Raw genomic sequence first — 25,610 nt, 5'->3', positions numbered from 1 at the left:
AAAAAAAAAAATGATAAAAAAAGAACCAAAAACAATGAGAATTCCACAGGCGACAGAATGCATGCGTTCTCTTGGAGAACAAAGTGACAGGTAACAACGGCTCTTCTTCTCCGCTTAATAGCCTCTATAATCATCGTTGAGAGTTCATCGGCGATGAGCACACAGACGATTGTGAGAACGACACTCTGCAGGGATCTGAGGCAGCCAGGTCACTCTTGTTGATCCACTCAGCCTGTGGCACCCGCGCCGTGTCTTGCCCCTCAACCCAGAGAAGTCAACGAAAAAAAAAACAGCAATAACATCACATAAGCCTGTACAGATTAAATAGGTTTGTACTTCACCCCCTCGAATCCGTGCAGTTGAGACTTCAGACCCTGGGGATCAGCCCAGGCACTATTGCCGTATGAGAGATCTTCATCCTCGACAAGCTTCTTCATCTCCTCCTGTTTCTTATAGTAGTACGCCATGAGCTCAGATTGTGTATTGGCGTCTACCACTGGCTCTCGCGGCGGTGCAGGCGCATCCTTGGCGGCGAGTTTTACTGTGATCTTTGTTTTCTCGTTCTTTCCAACGTACTTTGTGAGATCGGCGGCCCGATCAAGTGGCTTACCGCTCCACCACATCACGACCGTCCCTTCAAGAATATCCTCTGTCGTGGCGCCGTCGTCGATGAGGCTCAAGAGGCGGTGTGCCTTGGAGCGCTCGGTGTCGGCGGTGTTGTCGTCGTCGAGCAGCTGTGCCAACCGTTTCGTCGCGTCCGGGCCACTGCACTCGGCAGGGAAGAGAATCATCGCACCGCCCTTGAATGCGGCGATGAGGGCGTCCAACTCCTCCTGGGTGCACACCAGTCGCTTCTCCGCCCGCTCCAGTGACATGTAGCGCTCGGCGTCGCCAACAGGGCCCATCAGGTGGTGCTGCTGGTCCTCCGCGCAGGAATCCTTCACAAGCTGCTTCGCGGCGGCTATCATCCACTTTATGCGAACCCGTGTGTTGCGCATCCGCTGAAGTGCGTCTGTTGCCTCCCCGACGTTGGTGCTCCCCGGAATGGACACCAGAAAGACATCATAGTCTTTGCTATACTCGTCCTTGGGCAGCCGTTTGCACTCGATGAGAACCATGACACGATGATGCTAACACGGAAGTGAGTCCGTGTGAAGAAGTACAACCGTTTTCCTTTGAAGTCGTATTGAATTATAAATGCGTTGAAATAGTTTAAAAAGAAAAGACGCCAAGGAGAAGAAAGGGCCACATAGCAAGTAACGCTAAGGCAAAAAGAAAAAAAAAATGAATTCTAACGGCTAGTAGTGAATAGCATTGCGTGACTTTCCCTCCATATTCTCCCTCTTTCCATCACCCTCCACACACACGCACACACACACAGCGGCATTTGGTAGAATTAATGCGTGGAGTTGGCGGAGATCCACCGCGGCTGCTGCGCGTAGTCGAGGTGCACACTCACCTCCTCCCACAGATCACTGCGCTCCATGATGGACGCAACGCGCTCCGCCTGCAGACCCACCTCAATGATGAGATTCGGCGCATTCACGAGGGCCGTGTTGCGTTGGGTCTTCGGCTTTAGCACCGCTGCCCCCAGCTCACAGAGCTCCTGGAAGTAGAGATACTGCTGCTGCTCCCGCTTCGCGTCACCCACCAAGGCGAGCTTTGACTCCCACAGTTTAATGCCTGGTGGAAGGTTGACGTACTGTTCAGGCAAGACGTACGGTGGGTTCGCAACAACAACGTCAAACGAGCCAATGTGTTGTTCTTCTAGTCTTCTCTTTCCACTGACACCCTCTTCGTTCAGTCTTCCAACATCACTGTCATTATGACTATCCTTCACAAGGAACGCCTCAAACATGTCGCTCTTAATAACACGATAACGTCTCGAGTCCAGACCGTTTAGCCTTGCATTCTCATCAGCCGCCCTCACACTCTCATCCATAATGTCAACCGCGACAACTTCTGCGTGCGGCACATGCGTGGCGATGGCAATTCCGATGCAACCGGTGCCGCAGCACATGTCCAAAACCCGAAGCGCCGACCTCTGTCCTCCTCCCGTTGATGCCGAACGATTCAGGTAGTTGCTGACATACCAATGGGTCCACATCTCCGTCTCTGGTCGCGGACAGAGGAGTGGTGGAGAACACTTAATGTTGCAACCGTAAAACGGCTGATGCCCGATAATATAGGCGAGTGGCTTGTGTAAATCAACACGTTGCAGCACCGCCTTCTTGACAGCGCGACGAGCCTCATCCTTGTCCTTCTCTCCGTCACTGAATGCCCATTCCTCAAGCCACTGCACCTCCAACGCGCTCTGGTACCACATTGCGCGGTCCTCCTTTCCTGCACCCTCCGGCGCGTAGTGCGTCTCGAAGATCATCCGTGTGAGCTGCTGCCGCTCCACCGTTGAGAGGCACGATTCCTTCGGCATCGACAGCCGAAATGTCTTGGGAAGCGCCTGCATCTCCACCTCACTCATCTCGACAACAGATTCATCTGCATCACCCGCATCCTTGTCAGCCCCAGTGACATTTGCTGTGGAGTCTGTCGCTTCGTCACACTCGTCAACTTGGATTGTAGAGACCATCTGTACATCACGCGTCGTACGGAAAGATGTAAAGGAGCGGGCCACGCGCAGAGAGAGTAACACCGCGGTGACTGATTGACCCCATCGCCGCATCACAGATATGCCCCCTCTTTCCTCTGTATTTGCATTGTTATGGATGTAAGTAGCGGTGCACAACGAGACGGAGGGGAAGACTCTACAAAGAAGGGAAGAGCAGACCTTAACAGCACACCCCATATAAGGATTCACGAGACAACTTATGCAGAGAGCTGCTCCCTTTCCCATTGCCAGTCGCAAAAATACGTTTGTTTAGTGGGAGATTTCTTCGATGCACGGTCATCGCGGAGAAACGACTGCCATGAATGAGGGAAAACAAAAAAAAGCATATACAAGTTGACACCCGGAGAGATATATAGATACGGGCTATATAGCAGAAATATAAGCAGCTACGTTACATAGCTCTTAATGATGAACGCCAAGCCCACCACCGTAAACACGACCCCTGTGGCAACAAGCAGCACCGCAATGAGCATAAAAAGACGAGCAAATCGGTACGGAGCAGGGCCATCCAGTTGTGCGCGGGAGAACACAAACCACGCAATCAACCCTGGACCCGTTAACATCAGAAAAATACCAAACAATGTCCCCAGAAAGTCAATCACAACTGATATGCCAGAAATAACGGCGGACATCAGAACAGTAGTACCAACAAGAAACAATGCCTCAAGGACAATGGCTAACCGTGTGGTGTCCTCTGGGGAACCAACGTCTCTGTCTATATTTGCCTCCAAAGAAGTTTCATTTACGATACGCGAGCTTCGCTCACGACCCTCATTAGAGGCCTGCATGCATTCCCGTTCCTCCTCGATGCGTGTGGTCTGTGCACTCCACGTTAACGCGAGCATGATCAATCTGTGCAACCCACGTCGTGCACACACTGAGAGGATGGGATACACACAAGCGAAGTGCAGGAAAAGTCCAAGGCGCCCTACATTCACCACCGGGTCATCATCAGGATAATTGCGCACGATATCACCGCCAACTGCACTGCTAGCCACTAAGTTGCCAAACGTCAGGTATCCAAATACGCCTGTCAGGGCATAACATGAGAAAATGATAGGAAAGGAAATATATACGCTTTTTATCATATTCATCGATGTGCGGTCGGCGAGCTCCCGGTAAAAGTACGGCACATTATAGTGGTAACTGAACGCAACACCGTAGGTAGACATGGTGCGGAATATTCCTGTGCCCACGGAGTACCAATTTGTTTCACCGTGATCCTCCGGATTAACGTTTGGATACGGCGGGTCCCCACAACTCGTGAAGTAGCGCACCACAACAGTAACAACAATGTAGAATATGGTAAGAAACCCAAGCACGGAGGTCCACTTAAGTTCGTCCATATTCCGCACACAGCTGAGGAAAAAGAAGATAACGCCTGATGTGATGCGCCAAAACGCGTGTGTGACAAGAAAGCCAGATCCATGCAGAAAGCTCTTCACCACGAGGGGTATGGAATCAGCAATGACACGCGAATAAATGATAAGCGCGCCGTAGTTGTTTAGAAAGATTATGATTTCCACCACTACTGTCACGATGCGGCGTCGCTTTCGGCGCACAATTTCGCTTTCCGTGTACTGTCTGCGCAGCTCCTCCATCTCCATTGCCCCCTTTTCCACCTCGATGAAGTCCTCTAGCAATAGATTAGGATCCTTTGTACAGAATTCCTCAAACGTAAGAGAAGGATATATGGTAAAGGCCATAACCTCCGTGAAGGAAAAGCGTTGCGTGAAGTCACACCCCGCGATAACGGCGAAGGCGGCAAAACCGGCAAGAAGAGCGGCGTATACCATGAGCACGATGGCCCCAGTTACGGAGGCTTCATACATTGCAAGCGGAAGTGACAGCACCCCTGCCCCAATGACGTTGCACAGAGTGTTGATGGCTGCCCCAGCCACAGTACCATTGCGCGGCGCCTCTGCAACGCCAAAGACAGAGAGACGCCGCGCGACGTGCGCGCTGATGCGACTTGGCAGCGACTGCCGAATTGACGCGTGCAGCATCCGCCCCGAAGGAGCTTCTGGCAGCAAAGGCTCTAGGGACGATCTCATGATTTTCAAAACTAGCCAAGACGATTATAATCCGTTTCTGTAGAGTTAATGTTCGTTTCCTTTACCTTTACACAGAGCGCTTTGGCGAGGAAGCAAGTGACAAAAGAGAGAAAATGTGAGAATAGACTCCCAACAACCAAGCCACAAAAATTTCCCTCTTTATCCCCCTTTCCTTTGCCGGTGCGCTCGTACGATTGCGCACGTGTCTGGAAGCACACGGGCCCCCGGAGCATTCTTCACCCTCTTCTTCGATGTCCATTCACTGCAGACAAACGAAGCTTCCTCCTCTTATCAAACACCTTTGGCTTCCGTCTATGTCTACTGCCGGGACACACACCCTTCTATGTGCCTCTCTTTATTATCAAGACAAAAAAAAAATGGGGGTTTCTATGGCATCGCGCTATTTGCACTCACTCACTTACTCACACTTCACAATTTATTTCCGTACTTTTTTGCGCGGTGGCGCTGCCGAAGGAGCATGCGCATCCTCCGCCCTTTTCTTCTTTTTCTGCGTCTTGCCATTGCGCTCTGCGCCCTTCGACGCTGCCGCCGCCTTGGGTTTTAAGTACTTCGCCTCGAGGCTGCTCATCATGTTGCTCCACTCCGCCTCTTGGTCACGCTTCATCAGCGTCTGGAGGTCAGCGCCCTTCGTCTCACCAGCGAGACCCATGGCGTCAAGCGCATCGGCGGCCTGTTTACGCTCCTTCATCATGGCACGCTCGATCTGCTTGAGCGCCCCTGGCGAGTTCGTCACTTTCCACGCTTCGGTGGGCTTCAGCCGCCCCGACTCCACGAGGTCCTGCACGAGGTCCTGCAGCCGCCTGATCTCATCCTTCTTGGTGTTGTCGAAGAGCAGCTCCTCCCGTACCATGCGACGAAAGTTGCCTTTGCACCTGTTGTAGCGCGAGATGACATCCTCAGTTTCCTCCGGCGAACCCGCGTATGTGGAGTAGAACATCTGAACACGCTCCTTCATCTCCGCGGAGCGCTGCGCCATCGTGGCTTCGCTGTCCGCCTCGGCCTCAGCACCGGGCACAACTCCAGTCACATCGTACAGGCGGCGCCGCTCCGGGTCACCGAGGATGCTGTAAGCATTCGCAATCTCCTTGAACTTCGCCTCCCCGCTAGGGTTGCGGTCTGGGTGGTGCTGCAGCGCCAGCCGCCGATACGCGCGGCTAATATCGTTCTCGGCGGCGTCGGGTGCCACGCCGAGCACACTGTAGAGTGGTCGCTTGGGGGACATTTGCGTATCGTCGGTGATCCTTGCGTCTTTCTTGTGTGTGTGAGAGTGGAAAATGCGGGAGGCCAACTGAGAAGGGGGAAAAAGGAAAGAAAAAAAAAAACAGAAAACAAAGAGGAGAAAGCCAGAAGAGAAGCAATGAGCAACAGATAATCTGCACTCGCTTCCACAGGGCCAAACCATCCCCCGGTGTTGGCTCCTCGTTCCATCCGCCTAATTGGGATACGTATTCTTTTCCTTCTTTCTCTTCCCTACACCTATGGGGTGGTAGTGAGTGAAAGAGTGAGGGTGCATTAACCTACGCAGCGGCATTCCCGCGCATGCCCCCTGTTTTCTCTTTCTCTCTTTCTTCCCGCCCCATTCACTACGTACAAACACACACACACACACACACACGCAGACACACAAACTGACTGACTGACTGACTGACAGACAGACAGAGACGCAGAGAGACAGAGAGATGGTCGCACCTGTACTGCCGTCACTCTGCTAACACCCCCTCCTTTTTCCCACACCCCTCACTTATCCTTCGCTCGTGTGTGCCTACTTTGCCTTGAGCTTGACAGCTTCAGTAAACTTCTTCACATCCTCTGGTTTCCAATTCGCGTTCACCGCCTCACGGGCCACATACTTATCGAACTCCTCCACACCCTTCTCCTTGATGAAGGCGACACCCTGGTCAATGTTCGCCTCCCGAGCTACCGCGTCGAGGTGCTCGGGGCCGTCGCCACAGTATTGGGCAAGCTCAGTGACAGTGTAGCGTGTAAGCTTCACTCGCGCAATCTGCCGCTCGATCATTTTGTTCTGCTCAGCTGGGACTGTCTTGGCGTACGCCTCCAGCTCCGTCGCCCAGTTCTCACCGAACTGATGCACGATATTGCACTCCTTTACGGGGGCCCTGTTCTTGAAGTGTGACTCACCAATAAGAATCTTATAAAGGGTGTTCATCTTGGTGTTCGCGGGAGCAGCAGCAGCAGCACCAGCACCTGCGGCGGAAGCAGCTGCGGTTGCCAGTGAGAGAAAAGAGCGGCGCATCATTCTCTCAACGCACGCAATAAGCCAATACGCGACTACCTTAGCAAATCCTCATTGTTCGCGACAAGAAAAACAAAAACAAAAACAAAAACAAAAAGGGACATGAACATAAATGAAGGAATAAGTGAAGGTGAATGGAGACGGTGGAGACGACCCGACCTCTCACCCAGGGGCAATGCATAGGTTTGGCGTGTGGAGATTAATAAATGGTGCAATCCCTTCAGTTATTTCATTGCTGCAGAAAAAAACAAAACAAAAAGAGCAAATATAGGAGGAGCATACCACTCATTCTTCTCACGCCTTCTTTTCACACCTTGTCTAGGCCTTATGCCCAGATGTCAATCTCATCCAGGTCGTCACCCAAGTACTTCTCAATCACCTCCACAGGGTTGCATGCAGCGCCGTATTTCATGACCTTCTGCACCAACTCCCGCCCTGCGTCTCGATTCAGCGGGTCCTTCTCGAACTTCTTAGCCCAGATGCGCCGCGCCACAGAAAGACTGTAGAGATAGCCGTAGTAGCCAGCAGGGTAGCCGGAGAGGTGCTCGAACGACAGCGTGCCAAGGACACCGCTCTCCGTAGGCGTCACGACTGACAATGGCGTACACACGTCGATGAGAATTTTCGCCAAGTTATACGTTCCGCGACCGTAGTCGGAGTTGTCGCCGAGTGTGCGCTTGCCAAGGTGCCCCTTATCGCCATGCGGGAAGTATACTGTGTACGGCTGTGGCCCGTGGAGTGTCTGATCCACAGCCGAAAGCACCACTTGATCTAGCATGTCGAGGTGCTTGAACATATCGGCAGCCGCATTGCGCTTCATGACCATGTCAAACGATATAGGCTCACGCGTGTTGATGCGGTGCGCCCACAACCGTAGAAACTCATGCGAGGTGAGGAACTGTTCGAAGAGCTGCGAGAAAGTCTCCACAAAATCAATGCTGGCGCGTGTTCCCGCGAGGTTCTGCACCTTCGTCTGGCCAAAGATGGTGTGCATCGCGTGGCCAAACTCATGGAAGACGGTGGTCACCTCGCTCGGCTGCATGAGCGTCGATTCGTCGTCAAATCTGCCATCGGCGCGGCGCTGTGCGGGCGTGATGGCGCCCACGTTGCATGTCAACACCACGACGGGGTACTGCCGCTGCGGCAGCTGCAGGCCCACCTTCGCGAGGGCTGCCTGGTGCGGCTGGCAGCCGAGCTGCAACGTTAGGTGCCCCGCCTGGCAGTACTTCATCTCGTTGACGTACATGTCCAGCACGATGACCCCGAGGAATGCGCGGTGCTCGTCGTACACGTGGAACTTCTTGGCGTCTGCGTTAAAAATCTCCTCCTTACTGAATGGCACCTCCTCAAGCCGCACCCCAAACACCTCCGTGCAGAGGCACTGGATGCCGCGGATAGAGTTCGCCACGGAGAAATACTCTGCCACCCGTTCAGGCTCAGCATCGCGCCGCAGCGAGTGAGCTACGCGGGCACGAACATCGTCTGTGATGTTCTGCCGATTACGCACCTCTCCGACATTTTGCCGAATTACGTCCAACTCCTTCTCTGCAGCGGGGCGGTACTTATTGGCGATGCCACAGAGGAAGTGCCAGACACGTTGCTGGTTCTCCAGCATCGTCCCACGGAGTTGCTGTTCCGCGTAGCTTTCAAATCCAAGCAGTTGTGCCAGCTCGTGACGGCAGCGAAGAAGGTAGCGTAGAGTGGCGAAGGGATTTTTCGACCCTTGCTCCGTCAGGAACCGCATCGCCAACTCCTCCTTCTCAATATTCATCTCCGTCACCTTCTCACGTAGTGCATCCGGCAGATGAATGCCATTGCTTTCCATGTCACGCTTCAACTGCACCACGTTTTTAATTTCCTCATCATCGAGTTGTTTGCGCCCCTCAGAACCGTCTAGCTCGACAATGACATCGTACAAGTCACGACGAGAGTTTACCTTGCTCATATACTCATATCCCTTCTGGAAGGCGTACGCCGCATACTTTTTGTATTCTTCATCCGGGTGGATTTGCCGGACGAACTCACACGGATCTAAGAGGAGGCACAACACGTTGCTTGTGGAATCAATGAGGTCGTGTTTTTCCTTTGCATTCTTTGCCTTTGGTATCTCGCCAAGAAGTGCGTCGCAAACCTCAATGGTGCGATCCACCGTCTCGGCCAGAACGGTCTTGGAGGCGAGAAAGCTTAGCGTCGGCACCTCGCCAACCTCCGCGACTGCTGCCGCTGCTGTGGTGCCGTTGTTGCTAAGGCTCGCACTGCTGTTGCTGCATACAGTAGCGGCATGTCTGATGGCGGCGGCGACCGTTATCTTTCCATAGGCGGAAAGTCGTGAACGGTACATCCCCCGGACGACAAAGCGACGCAACATCTTCTCTTCCCAAGGACACTACTTGTAGAAATAGTAGTATTATCATTAGTACGAAATAATAATGATAATAGCAACAGTAAAAGCAAAGAAATCAAATGCAAAAGAAAAGAATAAATAAGCAAACTCATCGTGTCGGGTGGAGAGCAACTTGCAGGAAAAAAAATGCATGTATATATACGATGGCGTGTTTGGGTGTTTGTGTGACAAGGCGCCGATGGAGCTTCAACTAGGGGAAAAAAAAATAGATATATGGGCCGGCGCAGCCGTGCTCCTACGCAAAGGGAACGTTCCAGCTCCCCTTCGTGAAGGCAGTGGAGAGCTGCGTGTGGGCCACTGCCTGCCAACGTTCATCCTTCATCTCCTCTGGCGGCATCTCGTCGCGCACCTTGCCATACCAACGGCGTGCATTCTGGAAGTCCCCGCTCTGAAAATACGCCTGCGCAAGCCGGCACGCGTACTCCAAGTTGGTCGGCTCATTCTTCACCGCCTTCTTGTGCAGCTCAATGCTCTTTGCCCAGATCGCATCCCACGATGGTACACCGCACCACCAGGCGTATGGCCGCGTAGGGCTGTACCACTTGTAGGCGCAGCGACCACAAAGGGCTCCGAGGGCGTTGGGGATGTCGGCGTCGGTGGGGAGCAGCTCCATGCCCTTCTCCCCGCGCCGCATAATGGCATTGTAATTCTCCACCAGCCCAAGGCCCAGCAGACTCTTCATGTAGTACAGTGCCTCCGCTTCACGCGTCGCACACAGCACGTATGCCCGGTAACATGGGCCGTATTCCGGGTTTTCATTGATGCACTTGCGACTCACATCTACGCCGCGCTGCAGGAGATCTAGGCGGTCGCACCAGTGATCTCTGGCAACCTTATTCTTGTTCTTGTCGTAAAGGACAGTGGTCTCTGCCAATAGCGCCATCACCTCCGGGTTGTCGGGGTTCTTGGCGAAGAGCGACTCTGCATAATCGAACGCGCTGCTGCCCAGTGAGAAGCTCAGCAGTTGGTCACGAAACTCACGGTAGCGGCGCAACTCTTCGTCTCTGTCGCCGTTTGGCGTCGGCTTTGACGGTGTGGCTGCCACCTCTGCTGCGTTTGCATCAGCAGACTTGCTATTTTTACCTCCCATGTCGTGCCAATTCCTTCGTTACTATTGTTTTTGTTTTCTTTTCCCTTCTTTTTTTTTTTCCTTTTTATGTTGTATCTGAATACTCTTGTTCGCTATACGAAGACCCCCTCGTCGCGCCTCTGTCTTGCAAATTGGCGGGGGTTGCCCCACAAGCTCCACACAACTTGCGCCGGGTCGAAAAGAAGAAGAACAACAACAAAAGAAAAAATTGGAAAAGAGCCCCCGTAGAAAAGTAAAAGGAGCTGAGGAAAAGGGACAAACAAAAGGCACAACAAAAAAAGGGGAACACAGACATCGTTGCGCCTCGCTAAACCCCGCAGATGCGCTGCCGTCGCTCAAGGTGCAATGACGGAAACGACGAGAACACACACCAACAAAAGAAAGTCAACTGAGGGCGATAACGGGAATCGCCCAGTAAGCGATACTAAGAACAGAAATTCACGCAACTACGCAGCCGTGGACTGAGCTGTTAACCTTCATTTCGTATTCCCTGTTTTTGTTGTTGTGGTTGATGTTTGATTTTTTGCTCGCTCTCTCTTTCTCTCTCTCTCTCTCTCTTTCTCGCACTCCCCCATCTCACCGCATGTAATGTCACTGCGAGGGGTACGAGGAGTGGAATGGGGCGGAAATGAAATGATAAAAGGGAGATTTCTCTCCCCTTCCCTCCTTCCGTTTCACCTCCTCCATTTCTTATGCCATTCGCTACTTGATGGAGTCAACAAAACTGAGGAGATTCCGCAGCTCAGGGCTGTAGCTCTCGCGCTGGAGGTCATTCTGACCGCGCGGTACGGGTGGTGCCCCACTCAATATCGACGACGCCAGCGGCCGTGGTGGCGCCTTCGTATCACGTGCAATATCGAACGGTGTATGCACCTCAAAGCGATCTTCATTGGGTGACAAATGCGGAATCGCCTCTCGAAAAGAATGCGGCGACTGAGCTGCCGCTATACTATCGCCATTGGCCTTCTCCCTCATAATACCTCGCTGGTCGGTAGGATTGTTTATGAGCCTTTCATACTGTTCCTGGTCAATTCGCGAGTTCACAGCAAGCAATTGTTGTTGCAGGGCGTTAAGCTTCTGCTCCTGCTCGATGAGGCGAACCTTCGCCTCTTCCTCTTTCTCCTCCTCTGCTCGCTTGCCCTTTGCCGCCGGCACGGCGTTGAAGAGCAGGTGTTCTGCAGCCGTGGACGACGTCGGCACCACCGTCACCTGGTCCTGAGGGCCAAAGACACTAAAGGCAGGGATCCAGCCACTTAGCGCCGGCGGAAGCGGCACGCGCGCCACGACGTCGTCCTCATGGTAGCAAATGAGGAAGTATGACGGTGCCTCGAGCTCGAGGACGAAGCGCAGCGTTGTGCCGGTCTGAAGTGCGTAGCGGTCAGGCAGCGCACGGCACTCGCCCTCGTTGGGGCCAACGATGCGGCGCCCATCCCACACAACACCCTCACCGTCAGTTCCGGCCATCAGCACGCCAGCAAGAATACGGCCAGGGCCAACGCCAAGGCGGTCTATGTGCACTTCCCACGCCGTGATGCCGGTGTAAAAGATCTGCGAGGCACATACAAGCATGTGCGTGGGTGTGATGTTCTGTGATCTTGTTAACGTGCGTCCGCTGTAAATGAGAATGCCACGCGCTTTGGCGTCCTCGGGCGGCTGTAGTGTGAAGGCGTCACGACCTACATCAGAGGGGTTAGGGAAATTAAGGTATCCAGTGTCAAGAACGTCCGGGACGCGAATGCCAGCAGGAACACTCACCGCCTTCAGGAGGTCCATGTAGGTTGCCACAGTAGCGGAGGGTTTCACTTCTGGTATCGTGAGGCGCGGCATAGGAATTGGCTCCTGGTTCACCGTCTTGAGATGACTCACAAGGCCCATCACACGGAGGGACCAGTCCTCTGATTGCTTGTTGACTTGATGTACGGGCGGTATGGTATGCAGTAGAGGGTCACAACTATTCTGTCGTTCTGTATAGTACTCTATAAATGCATTTGTCCTCTCCACTGCGGCGTCGATATTATTCAGCTGTGCACTAACCTGGAGCCGCATGCTAGACTTCAACTCGTCACGCCACTGAGCAAGCCCCCTTACAATTTCCTCATAGTGTCTGTCCAACTCTTCCTCTTGGTGCTTCACAGACCCGGTGATAACTTCTTTCCCGTGCTGCAGGTTTGCCACAATGCTAGATGCGACGTTCAGCTGAGAACGGCATCGTTCTGCCCATGATTTGAGGTCACGCACATGCGCCTCTGCTGCTTGCCGAAGGGTGATGAATGGATGATCCTTGTGAATACCCGACACGTGACAGCGACTCGACACCAACGCACCACAAAGTGAGCACCAAAACTCAGCGGGAAGATGCGGGTACACTGAGCACCGCGCAAGGATTCTACCGTCATCTTGCACCGTCATCCCGGGCACTGAGCCCTCGGCGCATGTCGTGCGATTTGGCGTCTCAACAATCACATCAGCGTCGCGCGCAGTATTCAGCGGCGTTCCCGCCGTCTTGCCGTTCCGCTCCACCGCGGAGGGCCCGAGGGCAGGCGATTTGCCCTCCGCTGAGTTTTCTTGCGGCTGCACCTGTCCCGCTGTGCTGCCCAATATCTTGCGCAGGTCATTGGCCTCTGAAAGCTTTAACAACTTCGGCAACTCTATACTGGAGAATCCCATCGCAGTGATGAGACGCGTCTTGGTGGGTACGTCGCATCGGAAGAACTCTGTCATAGCGACATTGTTATTCGTCAGTGCATCCTGCAGACGCCTCCACAACAACTGCTCGCTCGTGTCAGGTACTGGTGTTCTTCGATACGGGTCCACGCTGCTTTGCGTTGGTGCGGTCGGTACATGTGTGGAGTCATTTGGGAGATCACCCTGGTTAGACGGCCCGCTCACCCGCTGCAGCGTCACGGTGCCGCACGTGTTGCAGAACGTCGTCATGCTCCCTCTCTCCTGCATGTTGGCGTGGGCTATGGGGAACATGTTGAACGCCCCACACACTGTGCAGGTGAGAACGGTGCCGTTCATATTGTTCCACTTCTTTCTTGTTGTTGCTGCCGTTTTCAGTTTTTCCCTTTCTTTCGTGGTCAACCCTCACGCAGTCGTTAGGTAATACACCCTGCCAAGCTATTGCTTTTTCCATGTGGGAGAGGAGCCAAAAAAAAAAAAAGAAGAAAAACAAACAAAGGGGAGAGAAGGGAGCGCAATCGATTTGCAAAGCCACAGAAATCGCTACACACAGCAATGCATGTATATCTACATGCAAGCATACACAGAGAAACAACGAGAGTTAACAGACACACCATGACGAACGCCGTCCTCTGAAGTTAGGGTAACGGCCTGGACGACTCCTTTCGGCAACAGTGCAAACAAAAAAAAAATTCTGAAGACGTAGGGTGCATGAATCGTGCAAAAAGGAAAATGGCCCGTCCGTTTTCTTTTGATGATCACATGCGCCGAATGAAACACAAAAACAGAGAGAGGTATTCACCCTCGAAGCTCCCCCTCCCCAAATTGCATCTCCAGAGCAGCACGCTTCACAAATTAGCTGGCTTCGGCGAAAGCTCACCACGGAGGTTAACATCTGAAAATATCTTTTTAATCTCCTTGGAAGAAAGGCCAACACCGAGCAGATACTTCAACTTCATAATGGTTGCCTCAATGGTCATATCACGCGCGCTAATCGCCCCCGCCTTTAGCAACTGCTCCCCCGCTTCATATGCTCCTAGGTCTACCGAGCCATACAAGTTTTGCGTGCACACCACAACAACAATGTCGCGGGCAACGGCGGTACGGATAACATTCCGCATGAAATCCCCACGTGTTGGGCCATTTCCACCACCGTATGCGATAATGATCATCGCACGCGCTTCCGTCAGCTGGACGGCTCTTAAGAAGACCCGCCTCCGCATCGCTGGGCCAAGCTTCAGGCACAAAACGGCGGCGTCCATGTTATCCATCACTCGGAAACGACCACGTGGGTGCAGGCGAAGAAATGGACGATGCAGATTCATCGCAACGTCCATCGTCGCCAAGGGCGGGAAGTGCGGTGAGTCAAACGGCGCCAGCGAAGATCGGGAAATCTTAATTGTGCGATTCGCACGGAAGAGCCGCTCATCAAACAAGATGCACACCTCGCTGATCATGCTGCAGTTCGCGAAAAGAAGGGCGAGAATCAAGTTGCGCTTGAGATCCGTGTAGAGGCGTTCCGACGGGATGCGAGCGCCAGTGAAGACGACAGGCTTCCCCAAGTTCTCCAGCATAAAGCTCAGGGCCGTCGCAGTAGCCACCATGTTGTCGGTGCCGTTGTGCACCACAAATCCGCGGTACTTGTGGTAATTATCTCGGACAAGGTGCGCGAGCTTAATCCAGTCGGTGTGCTCCTGCCCCGCCGAGTGCTTCAGCGTGTCAAGCTCAACCACGTGGTACCGCGGGACGCCAGTCTTTTGCAGGTCCTCATTCTCCTTTAGGATGTCAAGGAAGTTGCGGGTTGGTTCCCCAGCTTTCGGCTCATCGCCGTCGAAGAGGGCGTAGCTGCGCGTATTGATGAGGAGCACCTCCTCGCACCCAGTGTCCACCTCTGCGTCGATGGGTAACACCGGCGCCTCCGGCGGTGCGACAGATTCGGAACCCCACACGTACTTCACCATTCAGCGTGGAAAGAGCTGCGTGAAGGAATGCCAGATAACAAGCCGAAGGCAAAAAAGATGGAGAGAGAAAGAGAGAGAAAGAGAAACAATACACACAGCATTGCGTTTTCAATGTATGACATTCCCCCTCCCCACCTTTCTCAGCAGCGNCCATTCAGCGTGGAAAGAGCTGCGTGAAGGAATGCCAGATAACAAGCCGAAGGCAAAAAAGATGGAGAGAGAAAGAGAGAGAAAGAGAGAGAAAGAGAAACAATACACACAGCATTGCGTTTTCAATGTATGACATTCCCCCTCCCCACCTTTCTCAGCAGCGTGAGAGGGGGGATGAAGCACTCAGGTGTGCTTCATCAGTTTTCTTTTGTTTTTGTTTTTTGTAGGGTTTGTGAAAGCAAAAGAAAAAGGAATCAAAAGAGAAACGGGAAAGAAGGACAAAAAACAGCAAGAAGCTGAAGAAGGTGCAACACGAGCTCCAATTACAGACTCCTTGCTGCTGCTGCCCCCACCACCTTACGCCTCCTCCTGGTCCTGGATGTTGAAGTACTTGAGCTGGTACATGTCCTTGCCCTTGGCGAGGATGCGGATCCAGTCGCGGAGGTCCTTCTTCTTGAGGAACTTCTTCGTGAGGTACTTGAAGTACCTCTTGCTGTACGCCATCGTCGTCGCGATCGCGAGCACGTTGTCGCGAAGGCTGATGCGCACCTTCTCCGTCAGCTTCCCCTTGCGTCCGTTCAGCTTCACGTTGTCCTGGAAGTACTGCTCGAAGTTGCTGAGGATCTCCTCGCTGAAGATGCCGTCGTTGGCGGGGATGGTGCAGTCAATCTTGAACACCCTCTTCCCCTTCGGCAGCTGTCTCTGGCGAACAAAGCCGCGGGAGCCGACCTTAGCGCGAACTGCCACCATTTTTTTCTCTTCGCCTTTGCTCTACACCTGTGTTCACCGCGTTGAGGCAGCAACAACACCAACAAGGAACAAGTAAGTAAGAAAGAAAAAAGGTGCACACATGCGCACAGACCACACACAAATGTTTATACAAAAACACGCTGCTATCATATTACTTCGCTTCTGTTTCTTCACAGTTGCAGTCTCCCCTTCACCATGTCTCTCGCCCCCTCCCCTCCCCTCCCAACTCACCTTTCTTTTTGTTGTTGTTGTTGTTGTTGTTGTTGTTTTGGTCATTGCTTGCTTGCTTGTATGCATGGGCAATCCCCTCTCCCCTCACTCCATTCCCTCAATTGCGTCATTCCTTCCCACTCGGACGCTCCACTACACAGTGTCAGCTGCTTTCACCCTCGCCCGTCATAGCGGCCTCCTCCTCTACATCTTCGCCACCTAATATTCCCCCTTCCTCAGCTGTTGCGGCTGATACCGTTGTTTCGTCCTCGCCAGCAGCAACACTGCGCCAGATGCGCTCGAGCTCCGCGTCATCGCCTGTACTCTGCGCTGTGGCCTTCTTGCGGCCAGTAGTAAGGCCGCTCGGATTCGGGTGACGGCCAGGCTGAATGAACCAGCGGTAGTATTCGTCATCGTATATCTTCTCCTCCTGCGTAGCAATCTCCGCCTTATATCCGAGCTTCCCATCACGTGCGTTGCGGCGCAGCTGCTGCGCCCACGGCTCCACCCCTGCACCCGCCTGCTCCAGTGGGGCAAAGAGGCGTTCCTGGAGCAACGCCACGTCCTCGTCCTCGCCAGTGATGCCGTCGGCAGCCTCGCGCGACGGCCAGTAGTTATGTGCGCCGCGGCCCTCCTCGTCGTAGACTGCGCGCTCAGCCGCGCGGTACTGTGCCTCGTAGTGCGCCAACGATCCCTCCGTGTAGCCATCGCGGCGCCACGACGACGCCGTATCGTCCCATGGGTGGCGCGCCATCTCATAGAAGTTGACGTTCGTTGGCACATGAGCGTTGGACTGCAGTGGCGGCGCCAGCGGGGCGCCGCTCGTGTCACACTCGCCGAGCCCACACACCATCTCCACCCCGCCGGCATCCTCCACCATACCAGTGAGGCGCGCCGCCTTGCTGTAGTGCGCCGCGACGTGCAACGGCACGGTGCCGTCGCTGTCGTACGCCAGGGGGGCACGCAGCCGCAGCACGTCTTCGTGAGCCACGTCCTGCAGCGTGCGCGGGCTCCAGCGCGGGCGCAGCAGGAATTTGTGCCCATCGAGCACCACATCTCGCTCAAAGACATCCTCGAAGTCAGGCAGTGGGCGCGTTGGGTGATGTACCTTGTGCAAGTTGTGCCGCCGCTCCGCACGGATTTCATCCCACTCCTCCGCTGANTTTTCGGTGTGCACACCGACGCGGTAAAAGTCAGGGCGGCGGAGCAGACGCGAGACGTACTTAAACTCTACCGCCAGTGCCTCTGCCAGCGACTTGATGTTCTCGGCTGCACCGTCGCCGCGCACCTCTTGCAGCAGCTCGTACGCCGCCCGCAATGCGAGAGGCGATTGCAGCAGCAACTGGTGCTTCACCGCATACGCCCACTCAGAGAAGTATAGCGTGTTGCGCTTTACGATAAAGTAAATAGGAGGATACTTTAGTTGCGCCTGTGGGTCCTCGATGCCAGGGTCCGAGTGCAGCACCTGCATAAGGTCCTCATCGCTGTAAATAGGGCACGTGTCGAGTGTTGGCAAGTACCAACCCACTTCAACGTCGCGATTGGTGGGCATGTCGAGGGCAGTCAACACCTGCTGCTTAAGTTCATCAAGTGTGGCGGTGCGTACCATGTCGTCGTCCTTCTGGTTATTCTTGTTACCTCTACTGATGCTGCTACCATCGGTGGTGTTTTTGTCTCTTTGTTTCGGCTCGAACGTAAATGTGAAGTCAAAGGAGACCAGTTTCCCCTCGCATCCCTCTAAGCGGGCATACACATGGCGCGGGTGCGGTGCAGACTTGAGACTGCTGTAGGCATGATACTCCTGCTCCCGCTGCCGATGCCACGCTGCTAGCCGCTCCGTGTCGCGGTGGACAATGACATCCAGCGTTCCACGGCGCTCCAAGACGTACGCGTTGAATATCTCCGACGTGTGTTGCAGAGACACCTCGTCCTCTGGTGGCCTGATGTCCCACGGTGACAGGGTGTAGCGCAGCCGATGCTCCCCTAGCTTGCTCACGCCCGCGGCGACACCGTCGAGCGTGAATGGAGTGCAGCACACCTGGTCGCATGTGTTATGGGGTGCGCTGATAGACATGCGCTCCACCTCGCTGAGTGTGTCGAGGATATGCGTGACGGACGGCTGGTCGGCGAAGACCTCTTCAATCCAGCGTGCTCGTGTCGGTGTAATGGCAACGCGCTCCATCGCCGACGAATGCGCTTCTCGCATCTTGAAGCATGTCTCTAGCAGGTGACCCAGCTGCCACGCCACCGCATCGTTGTGCATGTGCTCCGTCGTGTCAAACCATTCCTTGATGTGGTAGCTCATGTCCGGCAGGCTCGTGAAGAGGTCGCTCCAGCCCAGCCGAAGGACGTCACCAGCGAAGATGGAGGTACCCGTCAGCATCAGAAACTCTGCGAGACCAGGGAACTTCAGCGACGTCTCGGGGCGCGCAAGTAGACGGGTGAGGCCACCGTATGGCGTGATTCCAACGTTGGGGCCGTCAAAGACGAACTCTGAGGAGTCTTTTAGTGCGCAGTACTTTGCGTAGAGTGAGACGCCGCAACCGGTGCCGCGGCATTTGCCGTTGGTCAGCGTCATGAGCGGGCGTGGGGCGATGTACACACCCCATATGAGCGACGCGTGTTGACGAAGGGCGTCGTCAACACGGTCTTCATACCGCGACGCATCACGGAGCAGCTGCTCAACCTCCCGCTCCTGTGCCTTTGTCAAGGCAGAGGCGGCCAAAGAAGCTGCTGCTGCTGCTGCTGGTGTTGATGATGATGATGATGATGATGATGATGATGTTATTGTTTTCGCTGAGACGTTGTTGAGAACAGCACGCGCCCGCTCGCGCAGCATCGCCGCCATCTGCAGGTCGAATCCGAGCATCTCGTAGTTAAGACCACTGCAGAAATAGTTGGAGAGCCCCGACTGCGCCGCCTCCAACACAGTCAGTTTTGAGTAGACGGCGTTTGTTGCCTTGTCAATCTCAACACACAACTCGCGCGCCGTCTTTGCACTTAGGGCCTGATTCGTCCTAGACTCATTAATCATAATTGTCTTGGAGAAGCGCCCATCGTTGCCGGTAATGCTGCGGTCCTTGTTGAGCGGCCTTGACATGGCCTGCATCATCTTGCGATCAAACTCGCCTAAGAATGGGGCGTTTAGGCCCGGCACTCTGCCGCTGCTGTGGCCGCGGTTGTCCACTGCGAAGTACGCGCCGCCGTGTGTATCAGAGTGTGACATAAGCGGACCGAGCAGACTTTGCGACGGCAGCACGCGCAGGTCGATGTTGCCCTCTCCCGGGCGACGCTTGCTAAACATCTTGTTCCAGTGCTCCGGGTGCGAAAAGACGCGGCGGTTCGGGTCAAACGCGGCGTCAACGTCGGGGTGCGAGCCGAGTGACGGGTCCTGCCCGGCGAGCCACGCCTGCGACACGTCGGCGTCGGCGCGTGTGGGGGGCAGCGTGTCGTCAAAGTCAAAGGCGACGCGTTGGTGGCGGTGCGGCAGTCGCGCCTGTCCCTGCTCCTTGCCCCAGTGCATGTAGTCGATGAAGTCCTTATTCACGCGGAACCGCTGGTGAGTGTTGTAGTGCGTGAGAAACTGGATGCCGGACTGCCGGTTGGGGTGGTTGGCGTAGCGCTGATAGAAGCGGAACTCCACCGGCGTGGCGAGTGGGCGATACTCGCGGACGTCAAGTGTCTTGAGGTCACGTCGCGCGGCTCCATACACCGCACAGGGCGTGGCGAGCTGGCCGCCGTGCATCAGCCGCCTTCGAAGCATTCCTGCGGCCACACTGCAGCAACTAAACCTATAACCACTTCTATTATTATTACAGCTACGACTACAAATCACAGCTGCTGCTGCTGCTGCTGCTGCCGGTACGTTCTTTATTTCTTTTTCTGTTCCTCCGTTTTCTTTTCTTGTTCCCCCCTCCCCCTGCCGTCTGCACGCGTGTTTGTTGCTTCCGTGGGGACGAAGAGGAAAAGAAAGCAAGGACGACACAACCCACCGTCCCTGCGCGTGCGATAAGGCTTGAAAGCAACGAAGGAATACCAAAGAAACCCCCAAAACAGACCAGACGCCGCTATGCAAAGCATCGCACACACACACACACACACACACACACACAGTGGGTAGAGAGAACAGCAGGCATCCGCCACACAAAGGCAGACACATGCACATGCACTCCCAGAAGGCAAGGTCGCTATAAAAAGATAATGTAAAAGGCACCAAAACGGCATTGCACACCCGCCCCCCTCGTCTTCTTATCCACTCCGCCTCTCATGCTCTCACACAGTACGCGTCTTGGCCAATGTCAACCTACAGCTTCAACAGTTGCTGGTGGTTCTTGAAGACAGTCTGATACATATCCCATTCCCTATTCATGAATACACACAGCTCGATTTTCTTGTCGCGCCGCAGCAGGTACTCACGATCAAACACGTGCAGCTGCTCAAACGCCATCGCAAGTGCGGAGCCGGTGATGGGCGGCAGCTGATTGTAGAGCGGCCCCGCCTGCACACCAGTGGAGATGGGTGCCATACGCAGCACGTCGCCATCGCTAATGGCGAACTCGTGCAGCGCGTTGCGGTAGGCGCGCGACAGCTCGAGAGCCGCCTCCCGCTCCGACCACGTCCCCTCGCGGAAGTCCGGACCAATTACGTGGATAACGTTCTTGTCGCCGTACTTAAACCACTTGGCGTCGCACACGCGCGAGATGGCACGCACGAGCTCGTCGGGGAACTGCCCGCGCAGCCCGAGCCACTTGTAGATCGCCCCCGACGCCCCTGACGCGCCGTCGGCGGTGGTGAAGATGTGGCGCAGGTCCGCCGCGTCAACGACGACGACGCTGTCGTCGGGCTCACCGCCGGCGCGCACCATCCCGCCCTGCAGCGACATCTGCATCCCCAGCACGCCGTACGGCGCCACCACAATCTTGCGCAGGAACTGCTCCTTCGTCGGCACCGTGTGCCGCGCCTGGTACTGCTGCCACACCACAAGCGACATGGCGCCCAGCCCGAGCGCGACGCGGATCCACGGGAATGGCTTGATGTATGTCACACCGAACAGCAGCCGCGGGGCGCGTTTGCGGCCGTCGTGGGTCACGCCCTCCTTGTACGATACCATTCCGCTAGCTGCACGTCAAGACGACGAAGCAGACAGTCAAAAACAAACAAAAACGCAACAACAACGCGCCACCAACGAAAAGAAATGCACGCACACCTGCGTGCAGAGGAGAGAAAATATAGAAAGGCATGGTCAAAATAATTTAAAAAAGGCAGCAGGTGCGCTCAAAACACACCACATTGCCCCAATGCGCTCACCTCTTCTCAGGCCACACACCCACATACACTCCTGTGTCAAGCAGAGCGTGTGCTGACACTGCACCCAGCAGCAGATTGCAAGTCGAGAGCAAACGAGCAAAAAAGAAAAACAAATATATATATATATATATATATAACGTTGTCACTGCAGAAACGGCGGCATACCACCGCCACCACCACCCCGGCCCATTCCGGGGCCAAAGGCGGATCCAAACGCCGGGCCACCTGGCGGCGTGAAAAGGTCGGGATCTGGCTCACCAGGAAATGTGCGGCCAGCGCCCGGCCCCCACATCCTGCCGCCGCGCACATCACCGGGGAACATAGGGTCGTAGCGAGCCTGCGGGAGTGTGCCGGTGCGAAACGCCTGGGTGTTGAGCATCATGCCACTTCCTGGTGCGAGGCTGCCGCCTGGCACCAAATCGCCCTCACCGTAGCGGTAGCCGGGCGGCCGCGGCGCCACGCCATCGAAGAGAGACTGGGCGGCAGGTGGTGCACTGCCGTGCGGTCTGTCGGGGCCACACTCGAAAGGTCTGTTTGTCGGCTCTTGTTGTTCTTGCGGTGGTTGCGCGGCAGAAACAGTTCCTTTTGTGCCAACGCACTGAGCAATGCCGAAGGCATCATGGAGTGACGGTCGCAGCCGCCTTGTCGCCGCGGCCAGCGTCTCCGCGTTCCACTCCGTCTTACCATGCATGACGGACGCGAGCGGCTCCTCCTCTGTGCAGAGTGGCACGCCTACGGGTTGGCGTGATGTGCTGCCATCTCTGCTCTGCGCGATCACCATCATGTGGGTATCGTCCATGGGAACCCACTTGACCTTCACGATGTTGTCACACGCGCCACCCACCTGGTAGTGCACCTCCACCGTTGCCGGTAGAGTCGTGCTTGCCCGCAGCGCCCTCCATCCCTCCACTGCACACAGCGTCCCTGCTGGAGAGCCGTCGCCGTGGCAACATGTCCACGCCTCGTCCTGTATTGCGGCCATTGTAAGAAAAACAGCCCGCGCGAGTGGCGAAGACGCCGCCGTCATGGCGCTCACCATCTCTGCACACGTCTGCGCATCCATGACTAGGGGCCTGGCTACTTATATATATATATATATATATTCAGGCGCGCCCCCACCCTTTACACCAACTGTGTGTATGTATGTGTACTCCTTTCCCCCCTCAAGTCCTACCCCTTGGCGTCAGCCTGTGCGTAGACGTATAAGGCGGAGGAAAATGTCAATTATGTTCGCAAGACAAAATAGGAAGTCAGGAACATTCCGTTCGAACGGCTCCCGGCAACCCTCCCACGCAGACAAAGCCTCATATACTCCTCACAAATGTCAACAGCAACAAAGCGCAACAATAAAGAAAGACAACGTGGAAAAAGTAAACAGAACCTCTTTTTTCTTTTCTATTTCTCGCTTTACGTCTTTTCTTTTTTTTCTGTTTGTGTGTGTGTCTGCCCTTGACGCGGCTTTCCTATTACTTTTTTTTCTGTTGCTTTCATATGTTTTTTTTTCCCTTTGCTCTCTCCTTCTTGTGTACATTTCTGCGATGCGCCCTCGCCCCACTGCCTCACATCCCTTACCCTGCTCGTCCTGACTGTACATCTCTCAATGCAGCAGCTCCGTCTGCTGTGATATCTGCTTTTTCAGCATGTTTCTCTCCTCCAGCATGGCATCACGGCTCTTGTGCGTCTCATGCAAGAGTAATTCTCGCTGCCGCTCGAGGAACACCGCCGCGTCCCGCTTGGAGAGAAGCCGAAGCACCATCTCCAGCTTTTCAAACTCCGTCATGCGCTTATTCCGCACCACGGCGAAGGCGGTTGCCTCCATCTCCTCACGTTCGCGTTCACGCTTCGCCAAGAGCTCCGCCTGTCGCTGGCGCTGTATCTCGATGAAGTTCTTCTCATGCTGCATCTGCTTCTCCAAGACTTCCTCCTTGAATGTAGCGAGTTTGTGGTCAGCGATGCTGATGATCTCCTTAAAGCGTTCGCGCTTCACTTCCTCCTGCTGGGCCCGCTTGGCACGTGCCTCCTCCGTGTCGTGGTGGAACCGCAAAAGGCGCTCCTCAACCTTCCGCTGTTGCTCCGCCGCCGCCTGCCGAACCCGCTCCTCGTGCAGAGCGGCACGCTGACGGGCCAACTCGCGCAACTCCACCGACTTGGCTGCCTTCTCCAACATCTTTTGGTGCATATCTTCCCGCCTGCGTTCCTGTTCCTCGCGCAGGCGCTGCAGTTTATCATCCTTCTCTTCGTACTTCCGCTGCACCTGTAGTTTCTGTTGTTCCTGCAGCTCTGCGATGCGCTCGAAGCGCCGCTGACGCTCTTCCGCCATCTTCATCCGCTCTGCACGCCGTTGCTCAATCAGCCGCTGCTGCGCCTCGATCCGCCTGGCGTTCTTCTCTTCCGCACGTGCGTGCCGCTCCTCCAGCTCCTTCTGGTAGACTGCCTCCATCTCCACCGCCTTTTGCCGCTGTGTGGCGAGGCGCTCCGCTGCCCGCTGGCGAGCGAGGAGCTCCTCCTCCTTTTTCCGCTCAATTCTCGCCCGTGCCTCCTCCTCTACCTTTCGATGGCGTTCCTCGGCAACGAGTTGGCGCTCGTGGACATTCTTCACAAAGGCTAGCTGCTTCTCCATTTGCTTCTTCGATGTCTCGAGGATGCGCTGCCGCCGTTCGTGCCCCACCTTGATCGATGTCGGCAGCTCCACTGAGTTCTCTCGCTTCTCAGTGGAGCGGAACGCCTTCAGCACATCCGCCAGATTGACGGCGCGGCAGAGTGGCACATACTCGTCACGCAGTTTCTGCAGCAGGCTCTCGCGGGTCCGCAAGTCACGCTCCATGCGCATTTGCTTCACCAGCCGCCTCGTCTCCTGGTCTTTTGGAAGCAGTGGATCGTCGTCACGGATTTCGCTCGGCAGCAAGTCTTCCATCGCGATGCCGTTACGAAGCAGTACGATAACGGAGCGTGGGGAGTTAAGCGATTGGATGCTGTCATTCTTCTTCTCAGCACCACGCCACGTCTGCAGTGTCACGAGAGCATCGGGGTAGCGCGAGCCCCGCATCCAGCGAAGGTCAATGTTTCGCAGGTCCAAGTGGAACGACTCGCTGAATTCCGGTGGGGTGTTGAGCAGAACGCGGAGCAGGTTGCCGCAGCGCTCCGCATTCAATACTTCCTCTGGTTTCCGAATAGGCGGCACTTGCGGGATGCTGGGGCTGTTGTCACCCTTTCGCAGTGCAGGCGGCACAGAATGCAGCAGCTTCTCCACCACCTTGGTGTCCAGCAAATCCTTTTCACCCCCAGCATCTTGTGGCAGCTTTTGCGGCTTTTGTGGCCTTAACCTCTGCGTTCGCGGTTGCACTCGCCTCGGCGACGTTCGCCCCGAGGCTGCCTCCTTTGGCTTTTCTCCTGCCAACGCATCAGTTGGTGAATATGAAGTCGTCAGCGACTCCCCACTGCGCGCCGAGCCGTTTCTGCGCGCACTGGGCGGCAGCACGTGCTCGGGCACTGGCACGGATGCCGTGTTTGGCGAGTGCGACGACGCCCGCGCAGAGCTCAATCGGTTGGTATGCTCACTTCTCGTTGCTGCCACTGCTGCCGCTTCTGGTACGGCGGCATTGTGCGAATCCGCCATGCGCTTCCTCGCTGGGCCTGTGAGGGATGACTTCTTTTGGTTTTTGTTTCTCTTGCGTGCCTCCAGCTCGCGCTCGGCGATGGTAGGCTCATTGCGCGACGGCACGCGGCGGTCGAAGTCGACGGGGACGAGTTTGAGGCCGATGGTGCGCGTTGTCTCTGGGGTGCCGAGGTGGTGCTTGAACAGCTCCGGCTCATACTTCTCGTAGTCGCACAGCAGTTTCATGCGGGCCCGCTCGTCTGTCACTTTTGGGATGTTGGGTATCGTCATGGTGGGCCCGCGCTCCTTGTAGGGGCTGTTCTTGCGGAAGAACGATGATTTCCCGTCAGGCAACATCGCACTAATCTACTCTTATCCTCTACAACTAGTATCAGGAACACTACAGTCTTGCTCGTCCCTTTCCTCGTGTGGCTATTCCTCGCTCCTTCTTATTCCTCGTCTACCTTGCTAGCAGCTGGGCGCAGACACACACACACACACACACA

At 55.2% G+C, this 25,610-nt stretch overlaps 14 protein-coding genes across 14 annotated transcripts; all 14 read right to left on the bottom strand.

The window, feature by feature from the left end:
• Positions 1–320: 320 nt before the first annotated feature.
• Positions 321–1,118, bottom strand: DQ04_01741130 (hypothetical protein; the record flags this gene model as incomplete). Its single annotated transcript, XM_009311096.1, has 1 exon — positions 321–1,118. One exon carries the CDS (start codon positions 1,116–1,118, stop codon positions 321–323), a length of 798 nt encoding a protein of 265 aa, XP_009309371.1.
• A 278-nt stretch (positions 1,119–1,396) lies between these two features.
• DQ04_01741120 (methyltransferase) lies at positions 1,397–2,680 on the bottom strand (the record flags this gene model as incomplete). Its single annotated transcript, XM_009311095.1, has 1 exon — positions 1,397–2,680. One exon carries the CDS (start codon positions 2,678–2,680, stop codon positions 1,397–1,399), a length of 1,284 nt encoding a protein of 427 aa, XP_009309370.1.
• A 332-nt stretch (positions 2,681–3,012) lies between these two features.
• DQ04_01741110 (putative amino acid permease-like protein) lies at positions 3,013–4,680 on the bottom strand (the record flags this gene model as incomplete). The annotated part of the gene is made up of 1 exon (XM_009311094.1): positions 3,013–4,680. The coding sequence occupies one exon, from the start codon at positions 4,678–4,680 to the stop codon at positions 3,013–3,015; it is 1,668 nt and encodes a 555-aa protein (XP_009309369.1).
• Positions 4,681–5,116: 436 nt separating this feature from the next.
• Positions 5,117–5,923, bottom strand: DQ04_01741100 (putative chaperone DNAJ protein; the record flags this gene model as incomplete). Its single annotated transcript, XM_009311093.1, has 1 exon — positions 5,117–5,923. The coding sequence occupies one exon, from the start codon at positions 5,921–5,923 to the stop codon at positions 5,117–5,119; it is 807 nt and encodes a 268-aa protein (XP_009309368.1).
• Positions 5,924–6,463: 540 nt separating this feature from the next.
• DQ04_01741090 (hypothetical protein) lies at positions 6,464–6,958 on the bottom strand (the record flags this gene model as incomplete). Its single annotated transcript, XM_009311092.1, has 1 exon — positions 6,464–6,958. One exon carries the CDS (start codon positions 6,956–6,958, stop codon positions 6,464–6,466), a length of 495 nt encoding a protein of 164 aa, XP_009309367.1.
• Positions 6,959–7,280: 322 nt separating this feature from the next.
• Positions 7,281–9,323, bottom strand: DQ04_01741080 (putative thimet oligopeptidase, putative,metallo-peptidase, clan MA(E), family M3; the record flags this gene model as incomplete). Its single annotated transcript, XM_009311091.1, has 1 exon — positions 7,281–9,323. The coding sequence occupies one exon, from the start codon at positions 9,321–9,323 to the stop codon at positions 7,281–7,283; it is 2,043 nt and encodes a 680-aa protein (XP_009309366.1).
• Positions 9,324–9,594: 271 nt separating this feature from the next.
• DQ04_01741070 (hypothetical protein) lies at positions 9,595–10,449 on the bottom strand (the record flags this gene model as incomplete). Its single annotated transcript, XM_009311090.1, has 1 exon — positions 9,595–10,449. The coding sequence occupies one exon, from the start codon at positions 10,447–10,449 to the stop codon at positions 9,595–9,597; it is 855 nt and encodes a 284-aa protein (XP_009309365.1).
• Positions 10,450–11,151: 702 nt separating this feature from the next.
• DQ04_01741060 (hypothetical protein) lies at positions 11,152–13,470 on the bottom strand (the record flags this gene model as incomplete). The annotated part of the gene is made up of 1 exon (XM_009311089.1): positions 11,152–13,470. The coding sequence occupies one exon, from the start codon at positions 13,468–13,470 to the stop codon at positions 11,152–11,154; it is 2,319 nt and encodes a 772-aa protein (XP_009309364.1).
• Positions 13,471–13,979: 509 nt separating this feature from the next.
• Positions 13,980–15,092, bottom strand: DQ04_01741050 (cytoplasmic l-asparaginase i-like protein; the record flags this gene model as incomplete). Its single annotated transcript, XM_009311088.1, has 1 exon — positions 13,980–15,092. The coding sequence occupies one exon, from the start codon at positions 15,090–15,092 to the stop codon at positions 13,980–13,982; it is 1,113 nt and encodes a 370-aa protein (XP_009309363.1).
• A 507-nt stretch (positions 15,093–15,599) lies between these two features.
• On the bottom strand, positions 15,600–15,992 carry DQ04_01741040 (60S ribosomal protein L22; the record flags this gene model as incomplete). The annotated part of the gene is made up of 1 exon (XM_009311087.1): positions 15,600–15,992. One exon carries the CDS (start codon positions 15,990–15,992, stop codon positions 15,600–15,602), a length of 393 nt encoding a protein of 130 aa, XP_009309362.1.
• Positions 15,993–16,365: 373 nt separating this feature from the next.
• Positions 16,366–19,965, bottom strand: DQ04_01741030 (hypothetical protein; the record flags this gene model as incomplete). Its single annotated transcript, XM_009311086.1, has 1 exon — positions 16,366–19,965. One exon carries the CDS (start codon positions 19,963–19,965, stop codon positions 16,366–16,368), a length of 3,600 nt encoding a protein of 1,199 aa, XP_009309361.1.
• Positions 19,966–20,505: 540 nt separating this feature from the next.
• On the bottom strand, positions 20,506–21,312 carry DQ04_01741020 (hypothetical protein; the record flags this gene model as incomplete). Its single annotated transcript, XM_009311085.1, has 1 exon — positions 20,506–21,312. The coding sequence occupies one exon, from the start codon at positions 21,310–21,312 to the stop codon at positions 20,506–20,508; it is 807 nt and encodes a 268-aa protein (XP_009309360.1).
• Positions 21,313–21,651: 339 nt separating this feature from the next.
• On the bottom strand, positions 21,652–22,572 carry DQ04_01741010 (hypothetical protein; the record flags this gene model as incomplete). Its single annotated transcript, XM_009311084.1, has 1 exon — positions 21,652–22,572. The coding sequence occupies one exon, from the start codon at positions 22,570–22,572 to the stop codon at positions 21,652–21,654; it is 921 nt and encodes a 306-aa protein (XP_009309359.1).
• Positions 22,573–23,106: 534 nt separating this feature from the next.
• On the bottom strand, positions 23,107–25,461 carry DQ04_01741000 (hypothetical protein; the record flags this gene model as incomplete). Its single annotated transcript, XM_009311083.1, has 1 exon — positions 23,107–25,461. One exon carries the CDS (start codon positions 25,459–25,461, stop codon positions 23,107–23,109), a length of 2,355 nt encoding a protein of 784 aa, XP_009309358.1.
• Between the last annotated feature and the right edge of the window lie 149 nt (positions 25,462–25,610).

Source organism: Trypanosoma grayi (assembly GCF_000691245.1).
Source record: "Trypanosoma grayi strain ANR4 Tgr_174_V1, whole genome shotgun sequence".
Classification (NCBI taxonomy): domain Eukaryota; phylum Euglenozoa; class Kinetoplastea; order Trypanosomatida; family Trypanosomatidae; genus Trypanosoma; species Trypanosoma grayi.
This window is presented reverse-complemented; position numbering and strand designations above follow the sequence as displayed.